Source organism: Cygnus atratus, chromosome 3 (genome assembly GCF_013377495.2).
Source record: "Cygnus atratus isolate AKBS03 ecotype Queensland, Australia chromosome 3, CAtr_DNAZoo_HiC_assembly, whole genome shotgun sequence".
In the NCBI taxonomy this organism is placed as follows: Eukaryota; Metazoa; Chordata; class Aves; order Anseriformes; family Anatidae; genus Cygnus; species Cygnus atratus.
The window spans coordinates 80276863-80289558 of NC_066364.1; the positions used below are offsets into that span (position 1 = coordinate 80276863).

At 36.9% G+C, this 12696-nt stretch overlaps 1 protein-coding gene across 7 annotated transcripts in view; it reads left to right on the top strand.

Annotated features, from left to right (window-relative positions):
* The window catches only part of ACTN2 (actinin alpha 2), a 67679-nt gene that overhangs the window by 34521 nt on the left and 20462 nt on the right, over nt 1–12696 (top strand). For 3 of the 7 annotated variants that reach the window (XM_035558910.1, XM_035558901.1, XM_035558926.1), the window contains exons 7-12: nt 2329–2410; nt 4519–4604; nt 7289–7381; nt 8532–8762; nt 9838–9985; nt 11610–11760. In XM_035558910.1, coding sequence (XP_035414803.1) covers nt 2329–2410; nt 4519–4604; nt 7289–7381; nt 8532–8762; nt 9838–9985; nt 11610–11760 — 791 coding nt within the window. Of the gene's footprint in view, nt 1–646; nt 726–2328; nt 2411–4518; nt 4605–5747; nt 5834–7288; nt 7382–8531; nt 8763–9837; nt 9986–10582; nt 10604–11606; nt 11761–12696 lie in introns of all 7 variants that reach the window. The other 4 variants (XM_035558936.1, XM_035558919.1, XM_050709626.1 and 1 more) reach the window with 3 other exon arrangements.

Sequence of the window (12696 nt, forward strand, 5' to 3'; positions counted from 1 at the left end):
AACTTTGTCTGCTTTATATATATGTTAAATTTATACTGGCGACCCCCAAGGTGCGATGAAAATTAAATGAACTTATTCCTAAACCAACAGAGTTTAACTTAGGCTGTTGTTAAGATATCTGCAGATATGAACAAAAGGACAAAATATGAAGTGTCAACACCAGGTTATTCTCTATATACATCCTTTCCTGTGGATGAACAGATTCACGGAATAAGTAACATACCTGTCTCTGTGTATGTGTGCTCAAGTGTGGCCCAAACAGAAGTTAGTCTGATTGAGTTTGCACTTTGAAAAGTGGCACGCTACTAAAACAAACAAAAAAACCCTTCATGGTATAACCAGTCTATACACGAGCGCTAAGAGAAGGGAAAAGCACGTAAGCAGATCTGCTTCAGCATTACTATTTCCCTCTTAGAGGTTTCCAAAATAAGAACAGGTCAGGTTTCAAATTGAGGCTGAGCTGTGGCACGTAAAGCACGTGCAGAAAAGTCCTAAAATAGATCAAGCTTTTCTGACCTGGCTGTGTTTGATTGACTATTCATTTTGGTTACATTAACAGCTGTCTTGGTGTCTTGTTTCTTGGTTTCTTATCTCATGCATGGTGTCTTTTCTTTTTCTCACCAATGTGCTCTGTGTGAATTTGTAGCTGGAAAGATGGCCTTGCTTTCAGCGCCCTTATTCATAGGCACAGGCCTGATCTTCTTGACTATGACAAGTTAGATGAGGTATTTCTCTAGCCATAGCAGACATTTTTAATTACTGTGGCTTGTAGTTTTGTTTAAAAGGATGGGTGATGGGGATCTCCAGAAGATGTTGTAAATAATGCCTATTTAAATACTGATTTAAATAAAATCCTTTACCAGTGGAGCACTGTTAGTTATGGACTTAGTACCAAGCAAACAAATAGGAAGTCCGCATCACTCATTCGTAAGCAAAGGGATTTAACCAAGTCACTAAATCTTGCTTAGATTTAGTGTATTTTTCTCCCATTTAATTTAAGTAGGAGTTTTTGTGTACACATTTAGTAAATGTTGTATTACACATGGTGTAATGGTAGAAAAAATAAATTAATGGCTTTCAAGTATTGTCCACGTTTTAAGTTCCTCTTAATGTCAACGATGCACAAAACTGCTAAATGATGATAAAGTGAGAACTTAAGTTTAGAGACTTTGGATTCTATTTTAACCAAATTGTGAGGGTATTAATACTTATGATACCTTGCATATATACGCACGTGGAGAACAGTCTTCTGTGAAACTTAAGCACTTGCTTTCATTACATAGAAAGTAATCTTACTAAGTTCATTTCAAAGTAACAAAAGAAGCATGTCTGAGACAATGAGCGTGTCTGAGCATGTCTTTGTATTCAAACGGAAACCCTGGAAGTTCCCTCGAGAAAACCTGGTAACTTTTTTCAGTCCCCTCTTGCTTCTCCAAATTTTCTCTTCTACCCTGTTTTCCTAGACAGTCTCTGTACACATTGGCATTGTTCATAATGGCTACCATCATTTAGCAGTTTGTGAATACTTGAAAACAAGAAGCATTAATGGCACGAACAGCCATTTCCCATAAGGTGTTTTCATTCCAAGCTGATATTAGAAGGCTGACTTAAGAGCAGCCCTAATCTGACATGCTCTTCCATTGTCAGCAACAGTTGTCTGTGGCATATGAAATGAAATATGTGCTGCTTGTCTGAATTTTGTGTACTGCTTCCTTTCTTTTTCCTTCAAAAAACAAAATCCAAAATCTCAAAACAAGAGGAAACTCCTAATTTTCAACAGCTCTAAATTTCACCAAACAGAAGTCTTACACATTTGGCTGTCCAAGTCAAAAGTGGGAGGTTTTGAGCCTTCTGGGTAACTGTTCTGTCTGGGCTTCCCTCTCCTCATGCATTCACCTGACCAACAGAGAACTTGTTAGCTCAGTGAATTCGTATCACTGTAATATAATGTTTTCAAAGTATAAAAATGTGCAGGACTAACTTTGTGATGAATGGTCTAGTATAGCCTACTGAATCAGTGGCCTTGACTGTATGTATTACTGCAGTACTTCATTCAGAATTAGCTTTTTATGAGTGTACACTGCATATTTTATCTATGTTCCCCTCCAGAATGTGTTTGCAGCAGAGTCCTAGTGGCTTATTGTTTTTATTTGAAAGCAGAGCACTAGGTAGACCCCACATACTCCACTCTGCTATTTGAAGAACAGTAGTTGTGACTCCAGTTTATAGTTGGGAAAATCAGAGTAAGTTTTAGTGTACTTACTGTAGTAGTCTTGCTTCAAAGAAAAAATATATCTTTGACTAGTTATATTTTCTTCTTTAATTCAGGATGACCCCATAGGAAATATCAACCTTGCCATGGAAATCGCTGAAAAACATTTGGATATCCCAAAGATGTTGGATGCAGAAGGTGAGAGTTATATTATACTGAAGTTTGTATCACTCGTCATCAGGAGACAGTAAAAATTCTGTTGTTTTGTGTGTAGCAAATTTTCAACATTCCTTCCACATGAATCGTCATGGAGTAACTTCTTTCCACTTTGTTTTCAAACAATTTTTTCCTTCTTGTTTCCCATGTATTGGATAATTCCACTCTATCTTCATTCCTTATTCTTTGTTACTGTTTGTATTTACTATAACACTGTGGACCCTAACCTTAGCACATGGCCCCAGTGTGACAACTGAAGTTCAAATAAGTGATCGGAACATAATCTTTTGCCTATAAAAACTAAGTTTAATGAAGTAAAATACATCTGTTAGCAGCTTAAAGCATCTTCACTTTTTAAAATGTTAAAATGAGAGGGCCAGAAAGAAATAGAGGTACAGTTCAAAATATTCTACTAATAACATGCCTTCTATGAAAGAGCTAGGTTAAGGGAAGCATTTTGTTTGTTTAATTATAAACCTTTTGCAGGGATCCATTTTAACAAATTATTTCATGTTTGGTTTCTCCAATAATCTTTAGAGTCTGTCCGCAAATCAGAAGGAAATATTTCTTCAAGATAACCAACCTTTTTTACTTCAGGCAAAACTGATGCCAAAGTACTGGAATTTACATACCCTAGTTCAAGGTGTTCTTCTCCACGTTTACAGACTCAGGTCTGGTGACATGATAGTAGAGCAATGGTAACACAGGAACTATCCAAAGCACGCAAACTCATCTTGTCCACTTCCCTTGAGTACCCTTCTTTGGTAAGAAGGTTAGACCAATACAGGATGATTTTGAAAATCCAGGTTGTAACCTCTTAATTGAATGTTTTTCTTGGTTTCACCTTTATGTTTCAAAACTGCCTGTTTCAATTTTTTCAATTGCAATTACCCTTTCAAGCACCATATAATTATTTTACTATGAAACACTGTGCAAGGAATAAACAGACATGCTTTCTCCTCACTATTGAACATCTATCATTCTTCTTTCACTCATTTTTCTCTTCATATACCATGCAACAACCCCCCTCCCCACCCCGTAAGATTTCCTGCATATTCTAGCCCTCATCTTTCTATTCTTGTCTTAGCAGGAGAGGGGGAATGAAATCTTGCTTCTTTTAACATACTCTGTATATTTGCCATCACTTTTTTATTCTTGTGTTTTCAGTGGAAATGCCAAGTTTTGTTCAGAACTATGTGATGGAGATTCAAAATCAGTAAATATATCGGTCCTGAAGTTAGAAAATCTCACCGTTAATATTAAAAATCGTCATCTAATTCCCAGGTCTTTTCACACCAATATCTTCCCACTCCCATGTTGGCAGGCATCTTTTCAGCTTGCACTAGTGTTATTCATCACTCAACCATGACTGCTGTGAAAACAACTTTTTCTGCTTTTGTCTGTCAAGTATGCAGAAATATCTGTTTACAACAATACACTCGCACTTCAATCATACCCTCTCTATACTTTTAATCTTTCCTAATGTAATAGGGACAAAGCTATCAGTCAACCAACTCAAACTGTTCTGTGATTTATAATATTAACAAAATGGACTGGCTCAGGGATTGCAGAACTGTTACTATCCGAGTTATTCTTAGCACAAAATGTATTTCTGGACTACAGGAGTTTTACAGTTTTCCAGTATTTGTCAGTACTCTGACAATCAAAAGGACCTTCTGCAAATATAAGCAGTAAATACTCTTATTTTGTGATTGTCAGTGGCTGTGTTTAACTCTGGATTGATTGTAGTGATTTAGATGAAGTTGTTCTGGACTAACAGTAAAACTGAACCCAGTAGATCTGCCAGCCGCACCATCTGCTCTGGAAGTTTCTAGCAACCAGAACACGGTAATACCCTTCTGTACAGTCTCCATCTTCAGATGTTTTACCATTGTGGGAGACTATTATCTTCTCAATTTTTGATTCCTAAAGCTTATGTATCTTTGCACTGATATCAGTAAACTGATGCAAACTGAATGGTGGTATATTTATTTTTAATCCTTGCAGCACTGAGGTGACATCATCAGCATAATCTGATGGAAGTACCTTATGAGAATTGTTGAGCAGTAAACCCTCTTCTCTCTACACAGATGTAGTAAACACTACCAGACCTGATGAAAGAACCATTATGACTTATGTTTCCTGTTACTACCATGCATTTGCTGGTGCTCAGAAGGTGAGGTTGTAGATGGATCAGATCTCACCCTTCACCTTCTGTGTTGTTGTTTCTTTCAGAAGTTTTTCCTCTTCTGATCTTTTCCTCACTAGTTACTAGAACAGCATCTTAGAGCTGAGCTCATTTCCTGTAGCCTGATTTTCTCTTTGAGGCACTGTCTCTGTAGAGCCAGTAGTAGTAGTCTATCCACTTGTTTTGTAGAAACAAAACTTCCTATCTCATTTCTGTGTGTTTACTAATAATATCCAGTAGGTTTTTGACAACTGGTTACTGATCTTGGTAGGACATTGTTGAATGTCCTTTGATTGAACTTCTGTGCATTGATTAGAAGCACCTTTAAAAATGCAAGATGAAACGTAGCTCACAGTGAAAAAGCAATTTCAATAGCAGAATATCATCTTTTTCTCCCTGCTGGATATTATTCCTGTTACAGATGTCAAAATCGTCAAAACAGATGCTCAGAAAATGAATCCTTCTCTTATGCTTTCAGGATTGTTTTTTAAAATGTTAAATGCTTACTGGTAAGTACAATCAGTGACATAAAACATTGCTACTGTGCAAAGTAGGAAAATATACAGACATCTCAGAAGAGCTCTGGAATCATGTTCTAATGAAAAGAAGCAGTAGTAGAAAAAGCAAGGCAGTTCATAGACATGGACATACTTTAGGCATTAGTAATATAAAGAGTATTGATATATAATATTAAAGTTGAAAATTGATACACATGCAGCTTCCAGAGAATCTCCCCAGATCAAAATCTAGCCTGCCTTTCCTGTGTGTTAATAAAAAAAATGAATTCTAAATCATCAGAGATGTGCATGCTAGTTCTTATATAGATAGTCTGTTTAAAATTAAGGTAATTCTCTGCATGACAGTGCAAGATCAGACTTATTAAAAAAAATTCACATCTTTATAAGAGCTTATGTTGAATTTCTAGTGTATGGATTTTTTTTTCTGTCAGCACCCATCAATCTAACACTATTTATTTCAGCTTTGTATAGTTCCTAGAGTACAGAGACAAGAAAACATGAACAAGAAAACGATCTCAGTGACAACTATGTTGTGCTTTTATTTATTTATCCTGTTTTCTACTCCTCGTATCTCTTTTTTTTTTTTTATTTTCATTTCTCCCCGACCTTGTAGATATTGTGAACACTCCCAAACCTGATGAGAGAGCTATCATGACATATGTGTCCTGCTTCTACCATGCTTTTGCTGGAGCAGAGCAGGTATTAATCAACTGTCCCTTCAGGTTGCTGTGTTTTTGATTGTTTCACATTTCTGCTAGTTTATATTACAAAACAAACAAACACTAATTTAGTACTTTGCTGTTTTAATTAACAATTGCAAGTATTACTTGAGTACTAATACTTGTTTTTAATCAACCCTTGAACCTATTTTAGTTAAATGTTGTGTAGCAAGTTGAACTTGTTTATTCTAATAGGATTTCATGATTCTAATGTTGGGTGTCTATTTGGTGATTGTAAAGACTATTTCAGAAAAATTGTATTTGAAGATACTGTGAAAAGGAATTGTTTGTTGCTACACCTACACCTTACACTTTTGCTGCATAAAAGAATGACTGACTTTTGGAGATGGAGGCTATTCTAGGCTTACTAATGCTGATTGGTAATTTAGGGCTGGATTTTCAAAGTTGCTTAAAGATGTAGAGAGGCACAGAAGTCATCCAAAGTAGTATTTGCACCTGGCTCCCACTGAAGCCAGCAGAATTATTTGTGGATCAAAGTATTAGTATAAGAGGCAAGAACATCAGCAGGAGATCTGCCACACAGGATGGTATTCTCACAAACAAGGTACTTTCTACTGCTTTGCTTCTTACATTTCTAGCCTCCAAATGGACACAACCCAACTTTTGTGGAGAAGAAAAAATGCCTTAAAGTAGTTGATTTTTCCTTCATCCTCAGAATTCAATTTTCCTTCCCATCTAGTAGGCCCCATACACCTTATCACAACACAGCTATGCTGTTGTGCACTCTTCCTTCTGGGTGTGCAAGTTTTGCTATTTATGCAAAAGAAGGGAGTTCCAAATACTATTTGTAACATGAGTTTTTAGTTGACTGGATGTATTTCAGACTCACATTTGTAGGGAAATATAAATCTATCATGTCAAACTATTAATATCAATTTTAAATATGCAGAGCTACAGTTGCCTTCACAAATAAATTTGGCAGGATCCAAGAAAAGATTTGCTATGAGAGGCTAAGCTGTATATATTTTCAAGAATGTATGTGCATGTGATGTGCAGATACAGAGTGGTCTAGGACTCCTGAATAACTGAGTATCTTTACAGTGTGGCTAACAAACCTAATACCTTTTTAGTGCGATTAAAAAAACTAATCTAATAAGATAACTTTAAGAATGGTCTAAATTGCTTTTGAAAATAAAAGATTTATTAGACAACTATAATGGCATTGTGAAATTACCCCTTGTAAGGTTTAATTGTTTGACAAAGTGACTTCTGTGCCAATCTATGCCTCATTGAGGCCATTGGAATCTGTGAGAACAGGAGGGTAAAGGTATATCTGAGTAACCTAGGAGCACAAATCAACAACTATAAAACAACGTGACTTTTATTTGCAGCAGACACGTTCTTTCTTTCTCCAAACTTGTACCTTTCTCAGAATGTTTATGAGTACATCCTGTTTATTTGCTCTGTTTTATAGGCTGAGACTGCAGCAAACCGGATCTGTAAGGTGCTTGCTGTGAATCAAGAAAATGAGAGGTTGATGGAAGAGTATGAGAGACTAGCAAGTGAGGTAAAGACAGCTTTGTCTGTAACTTGGTGATAATTTTGTTCGTGAAATACTGAAAGCTGTAAGATTCATGCACTGTCTGCAAGACTGAAGTGAAAATACCATGAGGATGAATCTCACAGTGGTAGTGCACAATGCCCAGTTGCCCAAGGTGCAAGGTTCAGGTGACTCCTTTGCCACAGACTTCGTGTATAACCTCTAGCAAGTCATTCAGTCTTGTTAATGTTAGGATGTGTTCTGAGGACTTTCATCAGTCTGCCTTAGAACTAGGCTTGCTGTCTCTGTAATCTCCAAGGGTAGCTCATCCTTGACCACATATAGAAAACACAGGATCCTCTTATTCCAAACATGCCCGCTGAATGTGAGGAAAACTGTGTCTGGACAGGGTGTCTCAGGGTGTTCACAAAGTACCTGTGAACACAGGCAGCAGATTAATGAAGAAAGGGGCACACTGCATGCATTGTTCCTCATCATTACCAGAAAATTGTTGTTTTTTCAAACATAGGTGATATGACTTTGCTTCACAAAGTATACTGCAGACTTTCTGAATCAGGTCTTCCTTATCTTTTCTTGGTATATGGCGAATTTGTTGAGTCAGAACTGCAGATATCTAATGTGCAAGTGAGAGCCTCTTTGTCTTTATAATGCACAACCTGCAAAACATACTGAGATCATAGACACAAAGACCGTAGTGCTGGATTGGTACTAACGGAATTCCGTGTAAAGATTTTTATATGACCTGAGTTGCTTGACTGCTGTCCATCCTGATCTCCATTCTCAACTGTGACTACTTGAGACATCAAGACTAATTAATACTTTCTGAAAGTGGCCAGGGATATTGGGTAACTTGAGTCTTAATTAGCTAGAGTCATCTTACATGCATGTTCATCTTTGTGAAAATCAGGGCATTTCCAGGAATATTTATAATATCTGAGAAAATTAGGTTTGGAGTTTGTTTTGTTTTTAAGAAGTTATCTCACATTATTGTTCAGTTTTGCAATCTTGTGATTACTTGCCATTAAGGCACTGATACCAACTGAAGCCAATACTAATAAGATGGAGCAAACACAATTGGGATTTGTGCATTCAATGTTAGCTTGTTTTGGTTGCTCTTCCATTACCTTTATTTCAATTGTTTGTGTTGGTTTGAAAGCTTTTAGAATGGATTCGCCGGACAATTCCTTGGCTGGAAAACAGGACCCCAGAAAAAACAATGCAGGCAATGCAGAAGAAACTAGAGGATTTCCGGGACTACCGCCGCAAACACAAACCTCCCAAAGTCCAAGAGAAATGTCAACTGGAGATCAACTTCAACACCCTGCAGACAAAATTGAGAATCAGCAATCGACCAGCTTTCATGCCATCAGAGGGAAAAATGGTTTCAGTAAGTAAAAGAGGCATTAGTATTCCATTCTCCTTTTTATCAATATTCTCACAAAAATTTCAATATGAAGGTTGAATTACTATTTTAAGTCATCCTCAGAAACTTCAATTTGTTGCACTTTCTCAATATCAAACCACTCTTTAACACATTCCCTTTCATTCTGAAATTGTCCTTTCCCTTAAGCATGCTCCTCCTCACTCTTTGAATTGTCTTGAGACAAGGAACAATACAGAGCTTTCTTTGGGAATGTTTATTTACTTAAACAAAACTAACACTGGTTTCACAGATATTTTTCTTATCAGACTTATAGAAACAGCCGTGGCTCAATAAACATTTCATTTTTTTCTACTTTTTAAAATTTGATTTTATATTTTTCTAATGTCTGTGAAGACAAGAATAGTCTGACTGTGGGTCAGAATTTTTCCTGTGGAATACAGTAAACCTGTTCATGTACTGTGTTCTAACACTGTGTTTTGGTTGGTCAGATTCGATAAATAGATGGTTGTATGACCTGCAAAGGGTGACTGTCATTGTCCACACCCCTTACTCAGAAAATAAGGGGCCTGTCACTTCAGTTTCCTACTCATGCCATTGGGTTTCTAAGAAAGCTCACAAAACTTTGTGCAACACAGAAGGTGAAATGAATTTGTATTCCAGATAAAATATGCATCAAATCCTCATGATACTAAATGTATTGCTATTGTCATCTTCTAAGAGCAAAGCACGTTTATTTTGATAGCAGATTAGGTACCTCATTAAAGAACAAGTACTTTGTAAAATTGGAGGTAAAGGCAATGTGTCATGAAGACACTGAACAGTTATACTTGAAAGCCATTTGTATAGAGGGTCCTTCCATGAACCTGTTTGACCAGGATGCTTTGTGAGGAGCAGTTGTTTGGAAAACCTGATTTCCAGAGCCGCCTGACAACTAATATTTTCTATGATTCTGTGATTCGACAAAATCTGGCCATAGAAACTTCTCTTTTTGGAGCAAAATTGTGAATCAGAAATCTGGAAATTTGTTTAAAAATGGAGAATAGTTTCATTCCATCTCTCCCATGGATTCTCTATACAGGATATTGCCGGCGCTTGGCAGAGACTTGAGCAAGCTGAGAAAGGCTATGAAGAGTGGCTGCTGAATGAAATACGAAGACTGGAAAGACTTGAACACTTGGCTGAGAAATTTAGACAGAAGGCTTCCACTCATGAACAATGGGCATATGGTGAGCAGATATGGCTTTTAACATTTTTAATATTTTAATGTTCAAGATTGAACTGCCAATGCTAGATATTTGTCAGCTAAAAACTGGCATAAGTTTTTATGTTTTAAGTTTTTTATAAGTTTTAGTTTAGAAAACTAAAATAATAACAGATAAAATTGCAGGTTCTGTTACATTCAGTCATGGTCCTAATTTGTAGGCATGTTGCTAATGAAATGTGAGTATAAAAATCATGTTATATTCCACCAAGGTAATCAGTCAAACTTAATAAAAATATCCAGAGTTGAATCAAGGCCATGACTGTTAATGCATTCCTACGTATTTGTGCACCAGTGATCCAGTCAGGAGTGCAGTGAGGACAGAAACTCAGTTTTCCAGTTTAAACTCAAAAATAAATTGGTATTTATGGCTTGTTAAATGTGAAATTATTAAGAGAGTTGTTATGAGTTGGTTATCATTTGGCCATCATGATGGTTTTGAATATCCCACATGAACTACATGATAATGGACTCATTTTTGCTTTGCTCCATACCCCAGATTATACCCTGTTTATAGTTCTGTTTTTTAACGGTAGCCTAATTTTACGTGTAGTTGTAACAGCTATAGGACCATCTATTTTGCAACACCAGTGTAAAGTTTTGTGAAGACCAATACAAGTAGATATACTCTACCATCCTGTTTTGTCCTGTCAAACAGTTTTCCTGCTTCTGGCATGCTTCTGACTTTTTCCAGCTAGAATCTTTTCACACTGTGAAAGTGTTCAGCACTGTGAAATCCAACAACACAGTTGCTGGAAGCATACACAACAGTATCTGCTACCAAGCAGATACTAGAAAGGAAACTACAGTGTTTGTCAGCCCTGAGAGCCTATTTTCTGATCATCTGCTCCTCATGGTGGCATGTCATGGTTGTTATACAGAGAAAACTTCACATAAGCTGGTACATAGCATGTGAAACAGTAGCTTCTTCTGGCTCTAGAATCTGCAGAGCTGTGTAATGTTGTGTGGTGAGCTGCAATTGTAGAGGTTGTATAGATTCAGTTGTCCAATCCAGGAACTACTGAAGAACAGTGATTCATTTTTTCTAGCTTTTTGTAACTAGGCTGGCATTTTCCATTTAAAATTCTATAGTTGATTTGAAAGACAGCCACACATCTTAATTTTGGTGGGAAAGTGCTGAAATGAATAATGAATTGAAAGCAGAACACAAAAAAGAATAACACTTCATTGGTAAGAGTGAAGCTGAACATAGCAGTGTGATTTTTGGTTTCGTAGGTCAGTAATACACTTCAAAAGACTTATCAAAATAGTTTAGAGCCCTGTTTTTTTGCTAATATACCATTTTATGCCAGTTTCTCGAGTAGTGTAATACTAACTATTTTAGATAAGCATAATCATCCTGTGCAAGAATCAAGGAATTAGTGAGAGATCTTTAAAAATATTAATTCCTAATTAACAGCGTTCTGCTGAAGAGTTGCCACTCATTTCTGTTGGGCTGGGATTTCATCTTATACGTGTGATTTTGATGATCCTCAGTGAAAAAAGTTGACTAAATTTGCAATTGTTCTAACCAATAAATTCTTAAAAAAAAAAAAAAAAAAGACTAATATTTTAATTTTCTCTTTCAGGCAAAGAGCAGATCTTACTTCAGAAGGATTATGAATCTGCTTCTCTGACAGAAGTCCGTGCCATGTTAAGGAAACATGAAGCTTTTGAGAGTGATTTGGCTGCTCACCAGGACAGGGTGGAACAGATCGCTGCCATTGCCCAGGAGCTGAAGTATGTTCCATTTAAAGGCTTGCAGCTGCTGACATTTAACTTTGCGATAAACTCTTTCCAATGAATTTGATAGTGTCATAGGTACCAACGTAAGAATACCAGAGATAGCTTCATAAGTATATTATCTGTGCTGGTCCCTGAGACCTTTCCCTCATCTCTGCCCTACCCCCAACCAAATATAGATATTCAACTGACCAAAGTATTTGAAAACAGTCATTTTCAAATTGACTTAACGGTAATTTTTTAGCATCAGCTCTACTGATGAGTCCATTGTGTGTTGATGGGAATGCTGGAGGTGTCTATTTTGCAGTTCATATGGTTTGCTGAGAGGTACTGGTTATGAGTTTTTTAGCTTAGAAAATAATTTCATTTTACCTAAATTACAGATCAGGCATCTTCACTTTGAGATCTGATATTTTCCCACAGGTATATCAGTCCTTTAAAAAGGCTTCACATCCCTAAATTATCTTTTCTATAGCAGTAGTGGGTCATGCACTGAGTTTTCTGAAGATTCATTGTCTCTAGTATACTCCAGGGTCATACAAGCAACAAAGCACACAACCTCTTCTGTACAAGTGCAGTTTTCACCCACAGTTCCAGCAGCTTAGCTACAGGACCAATACTTGTGCACTCAGGATACTATGCCCCAAGAAAACATAAAGCTGAGAACAACACATTTAATTATGTCTGTATTGTTGACTTCAGCTAGGTAGGTCAGGCGCCTGCCTGACAGACACCTGCCTGTCAGCCCCTGCCTGACAGACACCCTTATGGCAACAGAAGTCTTGAGTGTTGGTGTACTTACTCTGGCTAGACTCCATCTTTACTGGTAGAGTTTGCTTTTCTTTGTGGGAAGGCTGTTAATTCACCTAAGTGAAGCAGTTTTGTCAGCAAAGATCTGCCCATACTGACAGTACTGTAGTGTTATATACAGAT